The 13,391-nt window shown below is 37.0% G+C and overlaps 1 protein-coding gene across 6 annotated transcripts in view; it reads right to left on the minus strand.

Annotated features, from left to right (window-relative positions):
* The window catches only part of RAP1GDS1 (Rap1 GTPase-GDP dissociation stimulator 1), a 98,542-nt gene that overhangs the window by 24,293 nt on the left and 60,858 nt on the right, over positions 1 to 13,391 (minus strand). For 5 of the 6 annotated variants that reach the window (XM_065691554.1, XM_065691570.1, XM_065691563.1 and 2 more), the window contains one exon: positions 2,408 to 2,554. The exons of the other annotated variant lie outside the window; for it this stretch is intronic. In XM_065691554.1, the coding sequence (XP_065547626.1) occupies positions 2,408 to 2,554 (147 nt within the window). The remainder of the gene's footprint in view (positions 1 to 2,407; positions 2,555 to 13,391) is intronic. 6 annotated transcript variants of the gene reach the window in all.

Below are 13,391 nucleotides of genomic sequence, written 5' to 3' on the forward strand. Positions count from 1 at the left end.
CTGATGCTGCAATGCATGGAAGCAAGTGGTTGTCTTGGGCTCACATGTGACACTGACTGTTGTCTTGAAAGTTTGCAGTGGTCCACAGGTGATATTTTTACAGCAGTTCACAACTGTGGTCCAATTGTACTTGCAGCTCTTAAGACAAAGCTGGCAAGACAGGTCACCTGCCCGTGTCGCCATTCACACGCTGCAGGTACGGCCACTGAGATCTCTTCTAAAAATTTAACCCTCTGACTCACAATTCATTTTTTTTTTATTGATTTGGCAGATTATTTAGGGTTTAATTCGGTGGTTGTCCAGTCAGTGACCGAGTTTACAATGAAACTAGAGGACGCAAGTCTTACACAGCATACCCATTGGTGCTGGGCCAAAAAGGAGCTGAGTCCCCACCAAAAGGCTCTTTTTGATGGATGGAGAACACCAAATATGTGGGGTATGGAAGGGTTTGGTAAGCTCCCAGCATTCCTTCCTGACATGGTGGTAGGACAGGGTGGTGTCCTGTGTCCTCCCAGGTCCAGGAGCTGGGAATACTTCAGCGTTTCTCACTTCTGACACTTATTCAGTGGCTCCTATGAATATTGCATCAGTTCATTAGTTTGTGTGAGATGAAAGATGTTGTTTAACAGAGCAGAGAGCAGCTAGTGAATCCTCCTAGTTGTCACTGAACTACACAACTGCTTTATTGACTGCATCAGAATAAGCTGTCTTGCTAGATGGAATAAGTCATTTATTCAATGTTTATAACACTTAAACTGTTCAGAAGCTGCTTGCTTGGGAGATTAATCTCATAATTGTTTTCCTAGGGAAGATCTGTGGGGAGTTTGGTCACTGAAGCAAAACTGATACACTACCTCTACACAGCATTTTTGGACTCTTCTGTCTTGAGCTACCAAATATACTGGATGCTTACTAGTTCTAATTAATCCAGATGATTCTGATGAGAATATCTATTTGCTCCAAATATTTTAATGAATAAAGAAAATAGGGAGTTAACACTATGAAATACGATAAAATGTGACACTCATGCAGACATCAAGCAAAACAGTTCCTGAAAATCATATGAAATAAAGGCACTGGAAAGCTGCTACTTGGAGGAGAAGGAAGAAGTGCTGTAAAGAAGTATTCTTAAATAATACCAGTGAAAGAGGAGAAGAAAGGAATCTCGGAACAATAGATGAAACACATACAACAGTGGTATTTGGAGGTGGGTAAGTAACACTAAAAGCTGAGAGCTCCAGAGAATTGCCACAGAAAACACACAAGGAAACTATGCTAGAAGAGATGATACAGAAGATAAAACTGTATACGGTAAAGGCAAAACCAAAAAAAGTTAAGCCTACAGACCATCCTGAAAAGTAGAAGAGTTTGGGGGACACAGGTTTGGAAAGTGAATTACAGAAAGTGGTAACTTTAAGGAAATGGTGAGCAGCTAATAAAGAAGCTATTTCTTCCTAAGATAACACTACAATTCAGGAAATGGGCATGACTGAAGAAAGAATGTAATTAGCTAACTACATTTGCAATCTGTGCCATTACAAGTCAGGAGAACAGCCTCTATTTAGCTTTCCTCGTTTACCCCAATTTTCTCAGAGATTCAAGTTTTTGAAAAACTTGGAAATGTGTGAACACTGTAAAATATGCCTTGGCATATTACAACGCTTGTGTACAGAAGCCAACTCTATACTAAAATATCAATATGTTTGTACAACTGGTGTAGAACTCCCTTTTTTTACCCTCAGTGGTCAAGGACTTCTCAGTTAAAATACTATTTTGTGTTTCTGTCCCAGTCTCTAAACATCTCCATTTCATGGGATAAAGAACATAAACTTGTAATTTGTAGACACAGAACACTGTTGAACATACACATAAATTATTCCTCATTTGTCTTAGAAAAAGTAACGCGGTTTTATATACATTTCACATGGAGAAAAATGACTAAGGAAAGCTGCTTTGCATACATACCCCCAAATCATCAAGAAGACAACGCTGCATGCCTGCAGCAAATTAATCTTATGGTTGTGCTTGATACTAAATGAAAAAGAGAGGACTTAATGCAGCCTTCTAGTTTACTTTTGTAAACCTGTTTCTTCCTAAGGCGTGTGATACATCTCCATGTATTGTTTTTAGACAAAGCAATAAATTTCAGATGTTGACTTTAGAACTTTATACAATACGCTATATGGAATTCCATCAGGAAGATATCTATTTATTATTATTATATTTAGGGGAATATAATTTTAATTGAACAGAATATTGCATACATGAATTGAGGTACTTGATCTTTTCAGAGTAACTTAGTGTTAGTATCCACAGTGTAAACCTACAGTTGACTTTAACTTTTATCTCTTTCTTTGATGGGGTTGTTCTCCTGGTAGACAAAAAGCAAATTTTTGGTGTTGTTTACCATTCTCATTGCTATAGTTCATCAGCATGCCACAAAAGACAGTCAAGAGCTTCTCACTGGCTGGATCTGTTTTACTGCACAGTGACCTTATATGGTCTAATACAATATGTGCACCACCTGCATGGTCAACTGCGTTCCTGCCCTCATCTGTAAAACAAAGAGTTACATTAAAAAAAAATGAAACCAAAACCCATTGTTGAGTCCAGAACATAACAGTAATCATACAAAACAAAGGTTTTAACAGAGTGAAGTCATTCTCCAATGTTGTCAAATTCACCTAGAAAGATGCTTGAGGTCCAGCTTTTAGTGCAATAGAGCTAGGAAAGTGAAAACACCTACAAGAAAAGGGATTAACCAACTGGCACTAATACCTTTGTAAGGAAGTTCTGTGTTTGAGGCAGAGCTGCTGGAGCTGATAAATAATATTCTGCAGATATATTGGGTTTTGCCAGAGGGAGGTTCTCAGCACTTTACAAAGCCTGGTCCATACACCCTTGTGGACCAGGTAAAGCGCCGTTATGCAGGTCGAGAAATTGAAATATAAAAAATCAATTGCTTGGGTTACTTAAAAACAAAATGGTGATAAAACAAAGTAAACAGAGGTACTAATTTTCAGTCACAAACTCTGTTCAAGCAGTTGTTCTGCCATACTGCATGTTCCTTGTACTTCTATACCTGAAATTTAATACCTCTATCAGCTTATTTTGTATAGCTAAAAGAAAAATTTGCTCTGCATCTCTAAAAGACTACAATGTTCTGAGGTGTCATAAATAACACACCATAATCTCTATATGGAACTCTTTCTGTATAACAAATCAGATTTGATGTATTGGTGTAGGAATAAAGGAAAAATTGGTCTTTTATTACAATAATCGGCAATACTGCTTCCTTTCTCAGCAGGTAATCAGCAGCAGATAACAGTCAATAACATAAATTCCAGGGCTTGCAAAAGGAGATATTTCCAAGTGAATAAACTGGAAAATCTGGACGAAAACAAAACCTTGGGGGAAAAATATGATTAAAGCAAAAGTTTAGCAAAATAAGAAGAAAAAACCCACCTCCTCTCCTCAATTTCTTAATGGCCCCAAAGCAAATATCATCTTTCCTTTGTTATTCACTACTCTGTCGTCACTCCTCTCTCTCTCCATCATATACAGGTCAAGCTACCAAGTTTCTGGCAATGTACTCAGTATGAAAACCAAGGTTTCCCACATTTATAATACGATCTTTCACTTAAAAGTGTTCAAGAGCTCTCCACAAAGAAGTTTCTAAATCTTCCAATTCTTGTTAATACTATTTATGAGGCATATATACCCCTTACCTACTATATATATACAAAATGATTACAAATACTGTATATAAACCTACATTGTATATATTCATAAATAGAAAAATACATATATATAAGGGGTTTATATTGGGACTTCAGATAATTTGCTGAGTGGAGCTGAAGGAGGAAGGGTAATTCTTGGTGGATCTTACTATTTTGGTAAAAAATTTAATAGTTAAGTGTTTTGCAGAATAACCGAGATAGATATTTGCAGCAGAGGAAAACCATCTCTGCCATGACTGTCTCTGCCTTGGGCATGACTGTGACATCAGGGGACCGTGTTTCACTGCAGGTATGTATATTCCATTTTGAAAAAGGAGAAACTGAAATCTGTTTACAGTAACAAAAATAAAAAAAATCAAGCTAAGATTCTGTGTCAAGGAGGAACTACTAAAAAGGGAGAAATGTAAAAGAAATAAATCTCTCATATTCTTGATTCAGTGACAAATGTAGGCATAATGCTGATATGAAAGTAAGTCCTACACCAAAATATAGTGAGACAATATAGTCAGGTATTCAGATTCAGTGCTTATGTTCACCAAATCAGCAGAGAAAACTATAAACTTGGCTGGAATATTCCAGTATCCTGTTTTATGCATCCTTCTCTTGCATTTTTTTAATTGCAAAAGTTATGCAAATAATGGGTTTGTATTTGACTCACCTGTTCTGTGAGTCAAAACAGGTGTGCAAAACAAGTGAGTCACTAATTCTGGATTCGATCGGCTGAATCTGGTCCTCAAATTACAATAATGCAATTCAAATCAACAAACTAAAACCATGATAAAATTAAGCTTGAGATAAGAATTCAGGTGTTGAGTTTGATCCTATGTCTTGATATGGAACTGCATATAAAATAAGTAAGCAAAGGATAGTACAATGGTAGAGTTGGGTGAGGGTTTGGGAGCAAGGTTTAAAAAAAAAAGCCAATTACAAGCCAAGTTCCTTACCTGCATCGAATTTGGCACAACTCCACTGAAAATAATTGTGTCATAGATTTTCATTTGTTGTAAGATATTAACTTGTACATCCTTTTACTTCCTTTCTCTGGTTTGTCAAAGAAGTTATATATCAAAACCTGCTGTGTCTTTAGTACAGAATAGTCTCTCACTTCAAATACATGACAAAATTCTTATCCACACAGTCCTTTTCTTAGACTGATAATCAGCTTCCGCTGTATAGACAGCAAAAGCAAGGCAGAAAGATTCAGAAACAAATCTCATTTCAAGAAATGTCTCTCTGTCTCTGTAGGATGCTCAAAAAGTTAGGGCAAAATGAACTTCAGCATCCCTCCCAAGTAGGTGGCAGGCTGTAAGTGCCAGACTTTGATATAAATTCATAAAATTGAGTTTGTTGCTCTACTTCTTTCCCATGCTAGAGCTCACCCTGTGTAGCTGTTTCTCTGCCCTAGGAAGCTGGGCAAAGAACAGACCTGGGCTAGAGCTGTAATTAGGATCTCCGGTTGCTGCCTTCTTATGCCCAAGAGGATTAACTCAGCTCGTTAGCGCAGGGCCACAAAGAATCCTGTACCAGATGTAGGAGGAAAATTCTGAAGGGCTTGACTACCCATTCCAAGCGGAGGCTATGGCACCCTGTTGCATCCCCAAGCAAAAAGTGTCCTTCTGACTCAGAATGCTCCATGTACTTATTACTGACTCGCTTCTCCCTGCTCTGTCGCTAAGAAACAGATTTTGCACACAAGAATACTCACCGAACTCCAAATCCTTTACAGCCAAAACAAGACCACAGCATGTTGCTGTTTCTTGTACTCAATCCAAGTATTACCTTCCAGTTCAGCAGCTCTGTGAACTCCCACACTTAACGTGCTTCCAGCCTCCCAGAAGCCATGTTGAATTTTTTTGCCGTGACCTTTTTAAATAAACATTTGCTATTCCTAAGAGATCAGTGATTGAACGGTTTAATGAGAGCATTCACATTTCTATTAAAAATGCTTCACAGCAGCTCACAAAGGGCAATGCTGTTGTATAGCTTTTTTTCTTTTTTCAGAACACATAATAGTGTTTAAAGATGCCAGAATGACAACCCAAGACTGCAGGGACTGTTTTTTTCCCCCCTACAAAACGTACGGTAAGATTTATTACAGAATGAGTTATTACTTCCACAATGTTCTTTCTTTAGCCGGGATGCAATGCAACCATCTCTAAGAAATAGTACAGTCTCTTTTTCTATCCTGAGTTGCTCACAGGAGTTTTATGCAAAACTGTGTTTTAATGTGGATCATCAAATACTTTGACTGCTCATATTCTCCCTATGAACAGTCTCATCATATTTCCCTGTGGCTCAGCCATGCCTACTCCAATGGAAGCCCAAGTCAAAGACCAATTTTTTTTAGTGCATATGCCTGGCAGGTCTTCAAAATGCAGCACTTAGAGGAGTTTCTATCTGCTTTTCCCAAGATGTGTCCGCATAATTTTCCTTTGAGTTTTCTTCCCAGTTTACTAATTCCTTAACCAAACCACTCTGTCATAAAAGGTTAACAAGAAAAAAGGATTAAAGCAACAACTTTAAGTATGAAAACAAAGCGTAAGCTATATACAGCCAATGAGTTATTTCTAAACCGTATGTACCAATACTTTGATATTTGTCACTACTGTAAGTTTATTATTTCTGGAAATATATCAGGCAGAGAGCCATGCCATAACAGAGGCAGATAACAGAAAACATTTTTGCAAACAGCTCACCTGGTGATCTTTAATCCAAACCTTAAATTAGCTTTGTTGTTTTCATACCGGGCCCTTTTTTTTAATATCAAAGTTGAACTCTGTCAATCCAAGTGACATTTAAGAAACATATGCATCTCATAGAGGACAAAAATGTTAGGCTATTGAGCTAATCTGTTAGGCTATCGAGCTGTGTCTTCACAAGAAAAAAAAACAAATTACAGTTTTAGGCAGTTTGAAACACTCATATTTTACCCAATTTTAGTTAAGTTTTAAAATATAGCAGTCTGGTTCCTCTGTTATTCTGAACTTTAATATTCAAACTACAGTTCAGAAGTCATTTCAGAAATGTCCCTGGGCCTGCAAAGATGCACACTGTTATTTAAATGTGTATATGGTGAGTAAACCCACCAGCTAGTAAAAATTAGGTAGGTGTCTCCAATTTTAGTGATGACGATAACATAGCTATTTAAATAATGACTAAGTAAAAGCATAGAAAATTATGTTTGGGATAGTCATGTACTGCATGGTTGTTTGAAAGCTTGTCCAGTTTTGTTTTGTTTTGTTTTTTTCACCAAAAAAGGTAAGGTATGAACACTCTATATTAACTTTGCCTATCATATCTTACGTCATGATGGCCATAGTGCCCCTGTGTCCCCAACAGTTCTTTACTAAATCTTTGTTCCTGAATCTTCATTCTAAAATATTGTTTTTCGCAATAAATGTCATATGTAATGACATTTCTCAGTAGGGGCACTCAAACTGGTCTAATTCATTCTGTATTCTTTTGCCAGTTCATGTTCTACAAAGGTTTATTGGTGTAAATAGTTGCACTAATATAAATGGTGCAAGTCAGTGAGGGAAAGGATGATTTATATGATCAAGGTCCCTGATTTGCACAAACAGAGCTGCCAAGACAGCAGCTTTTGGTGACATGAAAAAAAATATAGTATTCGCTTTAGCATTCTTTTACTCTGCAATTGGGTGAAACGATGAAATGATTTAAATTATACACTGCTGGTTTACTTTTAAGCTCTTCATCTTTATTTCATTTGGGTACAAACCTGCATTCTTTTTCACCTAGATGCTCTGTGGATAACTTGACGAACTGATTTACAGTAGCCCAAGTTCAGGGTGGGAAGAGTTCTTTCTACCTGTTCTATTTTTATTTTCTGCTGTTTTTTAATTAGGTCCTCTTTGCATGGTTTTGTACTGAGGCATTCATCTGCTTCTGCTGCTTACTCTTTCACCTGAAGTCATAATCACCTGTGATATCAAACTGGCTACTGCAGAGGAAATTATGATGTGGCAATGTGACATACAGAAAATTATGACTGTGCACGGGGAAAAACCAGCAGAACTCCAAAGGAAGAAAGGTCGTGCTTACATGTTTTCCTCTCTTCTTATTAGGAAAATAGAGAAAATATTAAAAAACCACTGTTGGGGGCAAACCTTAGCTAGTGTAAACCATGTTATCCATGAAGATGTTAGGAAAAGCATTGCCAGTTACATGAACTGGGAGTTTACCTTTCCTCTCCCCATCTGAACACTGTAAAGATAAAACTTTTAATACAATGCTGTCGTTCAGTTTTAGTAGTTTACCCTACTTTTTATGCTCAATCTCTGCATGCTTTTAAATCACTGGATTCTGGATCTTGTCAATTCTCTGACTGCAAGACTCCAGACTACAGCCCTGTTACAGGACACACAGAAGCACTGCATTAATTTTTTGTTTTCAAGGAAAGTAAGCTTCATGTAATTATATTGCACTATTATTGTTCACTGCTTTTTCTGTGTCTTCTAGTCATAAAAGGGATAGGACACAGCAATACTGTGTTTTGAGATTCATGTTTTAATAATCGGAAAGATAATTTTGGAGACTGCTCTGTCGATCTTGTATTGAAATTTCCTTTCTTTTTATTTAAATCCATCAGGAATTATAAGACTCTGATTACCAGAAGTAGTTTTGTTTGGTTTATTTGCTTATTGCTTAAAATCAATGAATATAGCCTAAAGTTTTTGCTTTATGAAGAAAAAAAAATCTTGAATTAGTCCTGCTTGTTTCAGAAATAAACAGAACAGTCTTTTAATCAGTTCATCTTAAATTGCTGGCAACTATTGTTAGCCCTAACTCCAGCTGCATTGAGGGTATTGTCTCGTAAGTTATTATTTTAGAAATTATTGTTAAAATAATGAATATGTAAACTAGAAATGCGAACAGAATGCTGTCTTTTAATACAGTGCCTTCAAGAATTGAAAATATATAGCATTGATCTTTTCGGATAAAACTGTTGCCAGCTTATTTGCTGGCTAATGACACCCGATGCTTATTTTTATATTCCTCTTATGTCAGGTACATATGAGAAAAATCAAATGCTTCTGATTTCAGACAAAAGATAAGTGAAGAACAGCGACGAATTTACTGTTCAAGACTTCTTAATACTTCACTTCCAGTCAAACTCTACTAGGGGACCTGAGATTTCAATATAACAGCAGAAACATTTTTATCAGCAACAAGATACACAATACTACTAGTCTCAGCACTGTCAGGTGATTTGTTATGGATTCCAAGGAGATTTTACTTTTCAAGTGTAATTTCCACTACTGAATTCTATTTGAAAATAAAGAAGCCAACTGGTACGAGGAACTTTTAGATATATGTAATTCTGGAAAAGCCCTCAGAGTTGAATGTAGTACTTCCCTCCCTTTGCCTTCCTTTTCATGAGCAATATGCTTACAGCAGATTCTTTGGTTGATTTTATAACTCTATGCAACTCCTTAGTAATTCCATTGCAGTCAAACAAATTACTCTAGGTTTATGAGAGCATAAGTCAGAGCTGAAGCCAGCCTATGCTTATTATTTTATACAGCATGAAATAAATCATGGAATCCAATTACAGAGTACAACACCAGGCAGTTTTTCTACACTGGTAAGTAGGCATTTATAGCATCTCATGCTATTAACAGAATAAACCTGCACACAGCAATTAATTTAGAATTTTTACTCCCAGGTCTTGAGAGCAATGCTGTCTCTTGGCTTCAAACTCACCAAGAACAAGACTGTGAACCAAGCATAGCATAGTTACAGTCTGTGGCAGAACAGGGGCATTCTGCTGGGTGCTGCTGAAGGCAGCTTGGCAAAAAGCTTTGCCTGGTATTATGTGAGAGTGGTACAGCTAGCTGCAGCTGTGACTGCCCACCAAAGCAGTCAGAGGAACAGCCTCAGAAAGTGTGCAACCCATGGGGATTTGGAGGCTGGGGAAAGCCCAAGAAGCAAAAAATGAAACAAAATTCTCCATAAAGCCTATTTGCAGATCCTACTAGATCCTGGGAGCAAAGAAAACTATTCACGGAAGTGGAAAAGTAACAAGTGGCCCTGGGATCTAGGACAAGCTGTGATGACTCTTGGGGTTGAGGTCAGTGCTATCCTTGTGCCAAATCATGAAGCCTAGGGGGAGTTAAGAGGACATGGCCTTCTCAAGCAGCTCCAAGTAGCAGTGTGCAGTCTGCATGGAGGTGCTAACCTGCAGAAGATTCTTGTATCTAAAATACTGTAGAACACAGCCTGATAAAGACCAGCAAGAAGTGTTTTGTTTTAGGAAATCTTTTACCTCCTTAGCAGAAGGCAACCCACTGATTTGACCAAAGGGCAATTTGACCAAACTAGCAATGCACTATGACTGCAGAACAGCCTATGCTCAAGAAACCAGGAGGTGGCAAGATACAGTTGATAAACTGGACACTGTTTCAGGTAAGTGATTCTTTTCTTAAAGAAATGTGAATGCTGTTGTAGATCGGGTATTCACCCCATCCACCCTGACGACTCAGGCCATTCTGCCAGCTGGACAGCTAACAAGACACACAGCAGTCTCAGGAACAAGGAGGCTTAGGGACTTTCTTCATACACACTGACACTTTATTCAACAAGAACACAACTCTGCTTTTGCTAATGCTAACTATCTTGCTATTATCTGTAGTTTTATATAACTTGCTCACCATTTTTAACCAGTACTTTGGCTGCAGCTTCCTCTGGTAGATACTATCTCTTGATTATATTAGTGTGCAAACAGTATTACAGAATCCCTCTAACTAAACAGAGTCCTGGTCCCTTGGCTGAGATATTCAAGAACTTCACTGCATTAAGGGATACATTTTACTAATATAGTCCTTTGCCAATAACGTCCAGTTTCTGTTTCTGAGAGTTGCACAGTATTCCTTAGATATGAACATAACAAATGTAACTGAATTTAGGTGATTTGCGTGTTAACTTCGTGCTGTTACTACACTGTATGAAATGCTGTGTAAAACCAGATGCCTATATATCTATCATGTAAACAACTAAAGGCTTGGCCTATGCAAGATATGTATGGTGCAGTGTTGCAAAAATCTGCAGAAGTGGATCTGAGAGTACAAGACTATATTCTAGGTTATTATTTAAGAACCTATCATTATATAATTAGAATGCATTAAAGCCACAAATTTTTAAGGAGAAGAATAATGGCTGTGAGCTTATAAAAAACCAGTTAATAAATGCTTACTTCCCAGTTATACATAAGCAATGCTTAGCAAGGCACTAGCAGACTCCTTCTTCAGTTTTCCATGGTAATTCAGTTGGTGTTTTCCACCATTGTTGATTTTATGACAATCGGTATTTCTATTCACATCATGTCTATTTTTCTAAATAATATAAAAAAGCTTCTAAATAAAGCTGGCCGTGTCTAACAAGTTGTTTTCTGTGGGGCTTAAAAGCTAAACCATGTGACTGTGCAGTTATCTATAAAATATAAACGCTGTCAAGTATCTTAAAAGGCAAAGTGAAAAAAAGACATGAAAAGGGAGCTTGAACTGAAACGATAAGACTGAGTTACAAATCTTGTGTTGTTCATTATTGTTACTGAAATTCTAAAAGCTTTTCTTCCTGATAAGGATTTTTTTTCCCCAAGTCTTCATAAATACACGGAGAATTCCAAGTTTTTGCCTTTTCTATTTTATTTCGCTTTGAAGGATGAAGAAATAGATCAGTCCCAAACAAAAGTTTGAGCCTTAACTTGCTGTTAGGGTGGCAGCAAGATCTAGTAAATAATGCAGGATTTCTTTCCAAGTCTTCTCATGACCTTCTTTAAGACCCTGGAAACACCTTCCATCTCTTATCCTTTTTCTTTTTTCTTTCCTGATTTCCTTGTTGCCTGTGGCTTCTGTTTTGACTGTAAATTAAGCTGTCTCTGAGCCTGTTGGAATATGAGCAATACACAAATTTTACAGACTGTGAATGAAATGCTGGAGGGGCAGAAAGTGTGAGGCATCAGAAAAAAAATCTTCTTTGTTTCTTAGATTTTATTTTCTTTGTACTTGTATAGAATTCTGATCTATTTATTCTGATTATTCAAATAATCTTCCTGGAAAAACAAGGAAGAGGAAACATATTTGCACTGCATAAAAATAAGTAATTTGGTTTTGTTTTGGTTTAAATTATTTTTTTCACCCCCATGTGGCCTTTTCTAAAGTTTTGGCTTAAGTTAAGAGAGTTTTGTAACTTGTGTTAGTAGAGTTAATATATGGAATGAAACTTTTTAAAAGAGTAATAGCCTGAGACTGAGAATTCGTGTTTTTCGTATCACTTCTCAAATGGCTCTTTTGATGCTCTAGGAAGATTTCCTCATCATTTTGATTCCATTTAGGCCAGCTATTAAATCAGTAAATTAGAATAATATTGTTGAACGGCTTCCTAAGAACATTCATGATTAATTGCTGATAAGTACTAAATACTACTGTGAAAGTATGTGCTAGCATGCATATGGTATGCTTCATTCCTAGCTGATGCAATACTTCTGCTGCAGAGGCTTGGAAAAATTACTGCATTATCAGGGACTTCTAACTTAAAAATGCTATAGTTTTCTAAGACTCTGACATGCCTTGGAGAGGAAAGATCTAAGGGTAAAACATTATTACTATACAATTAAAAACTACACTTTTAATTGTCTGCAAGCTGTTCTAAGCAGCTTTAAAGCAACAAGTTAAAGCCTCTGGTCTCAATTTCATTATATTGCTTGGCAAACAGCTTAGGAGGTGGCATTTGCATTTGGTAGCATCTAGTACCAAGAAAAGCGAAAGACTGTAGTAAGATGCTGCTTAAGTCAGGGTGACCTTCATAACAGTGATTAGCCAGTAGTGTGCCATTATCAACACCAGTTGTGTTCTAGGATTCTGATGGTTTTCTATACAGTACTGATAAAGGTTATGCCTTTTTTTTTTTTTAAGAAAACTGAATTTGATTTCTTTTCAGTAAGTTTAATTCTTAAGCATCTGGTTTTCTGGTTTAGATTCTGAAATTCATCTCATCTCCTCAGAGGGGATGTATATAACTGTACAATTGGGTTGTTTCTTATCCTTGCACTTAGCCTTTCTTAGCAGACCTCTGCAAGAGATCCATACATTGTTATAGGATGGGCAGCTGAATATACAGAAGTGCTACAATATTCATGGTATGGTGTTAAGGTTGGGATCAAGAGAGATCTGGGTCTATATGAAAGGCCATATTGCTGAAATTCAGCAAGGAGGTCTTACCATCAATACAAGTAAGACTGGGTAGATAAGAAAGAAATGTACAGTTTGGGAAATTGGAAAAGGATCCAGTGAATTTCCTGCAGAAAAAGGTAGATAAGCAGCTGTCAGAGGAGAGCTTTTACAGAATGAGTTGGTAGTTTCAGTTTCTTTCCAATTCTATAGCTGTTTATTTCATCAAGTATAATTGGCAAGACCATGTACCTGGGTTGGTGGTTTCATGAAGAAACAAGGTTGTGGATGGGTACAAAAAGCAATAGCTTTGAGATTCCCAAGGAGGTCTTTAAGCACTACCATTAATATGAATATTATGGAAGGGCAGAATGGGAAATTTTTCATTTCCCCCACAAGATATATGGAGATCTTATTTTCGTTTGATGGCTTTCAGAATATGTGGATGCTCTGAACAACAAGA

Source organism: Lathamus discolor, chromosome 1 (genome assembly GCF_037157495.1).
Source record: "Lathamus discolor isolate bLatDis1 chromosome 1, bLatDis1.hap1, whole genome shotgun sequence".
Taxonomy (NCBI): domain Eukaryota; kingdom Metazoa; phylum Chordata; class Aves; order Psittaciformes; family Psittacidae; genus Lathamus; species Lathamus discolor.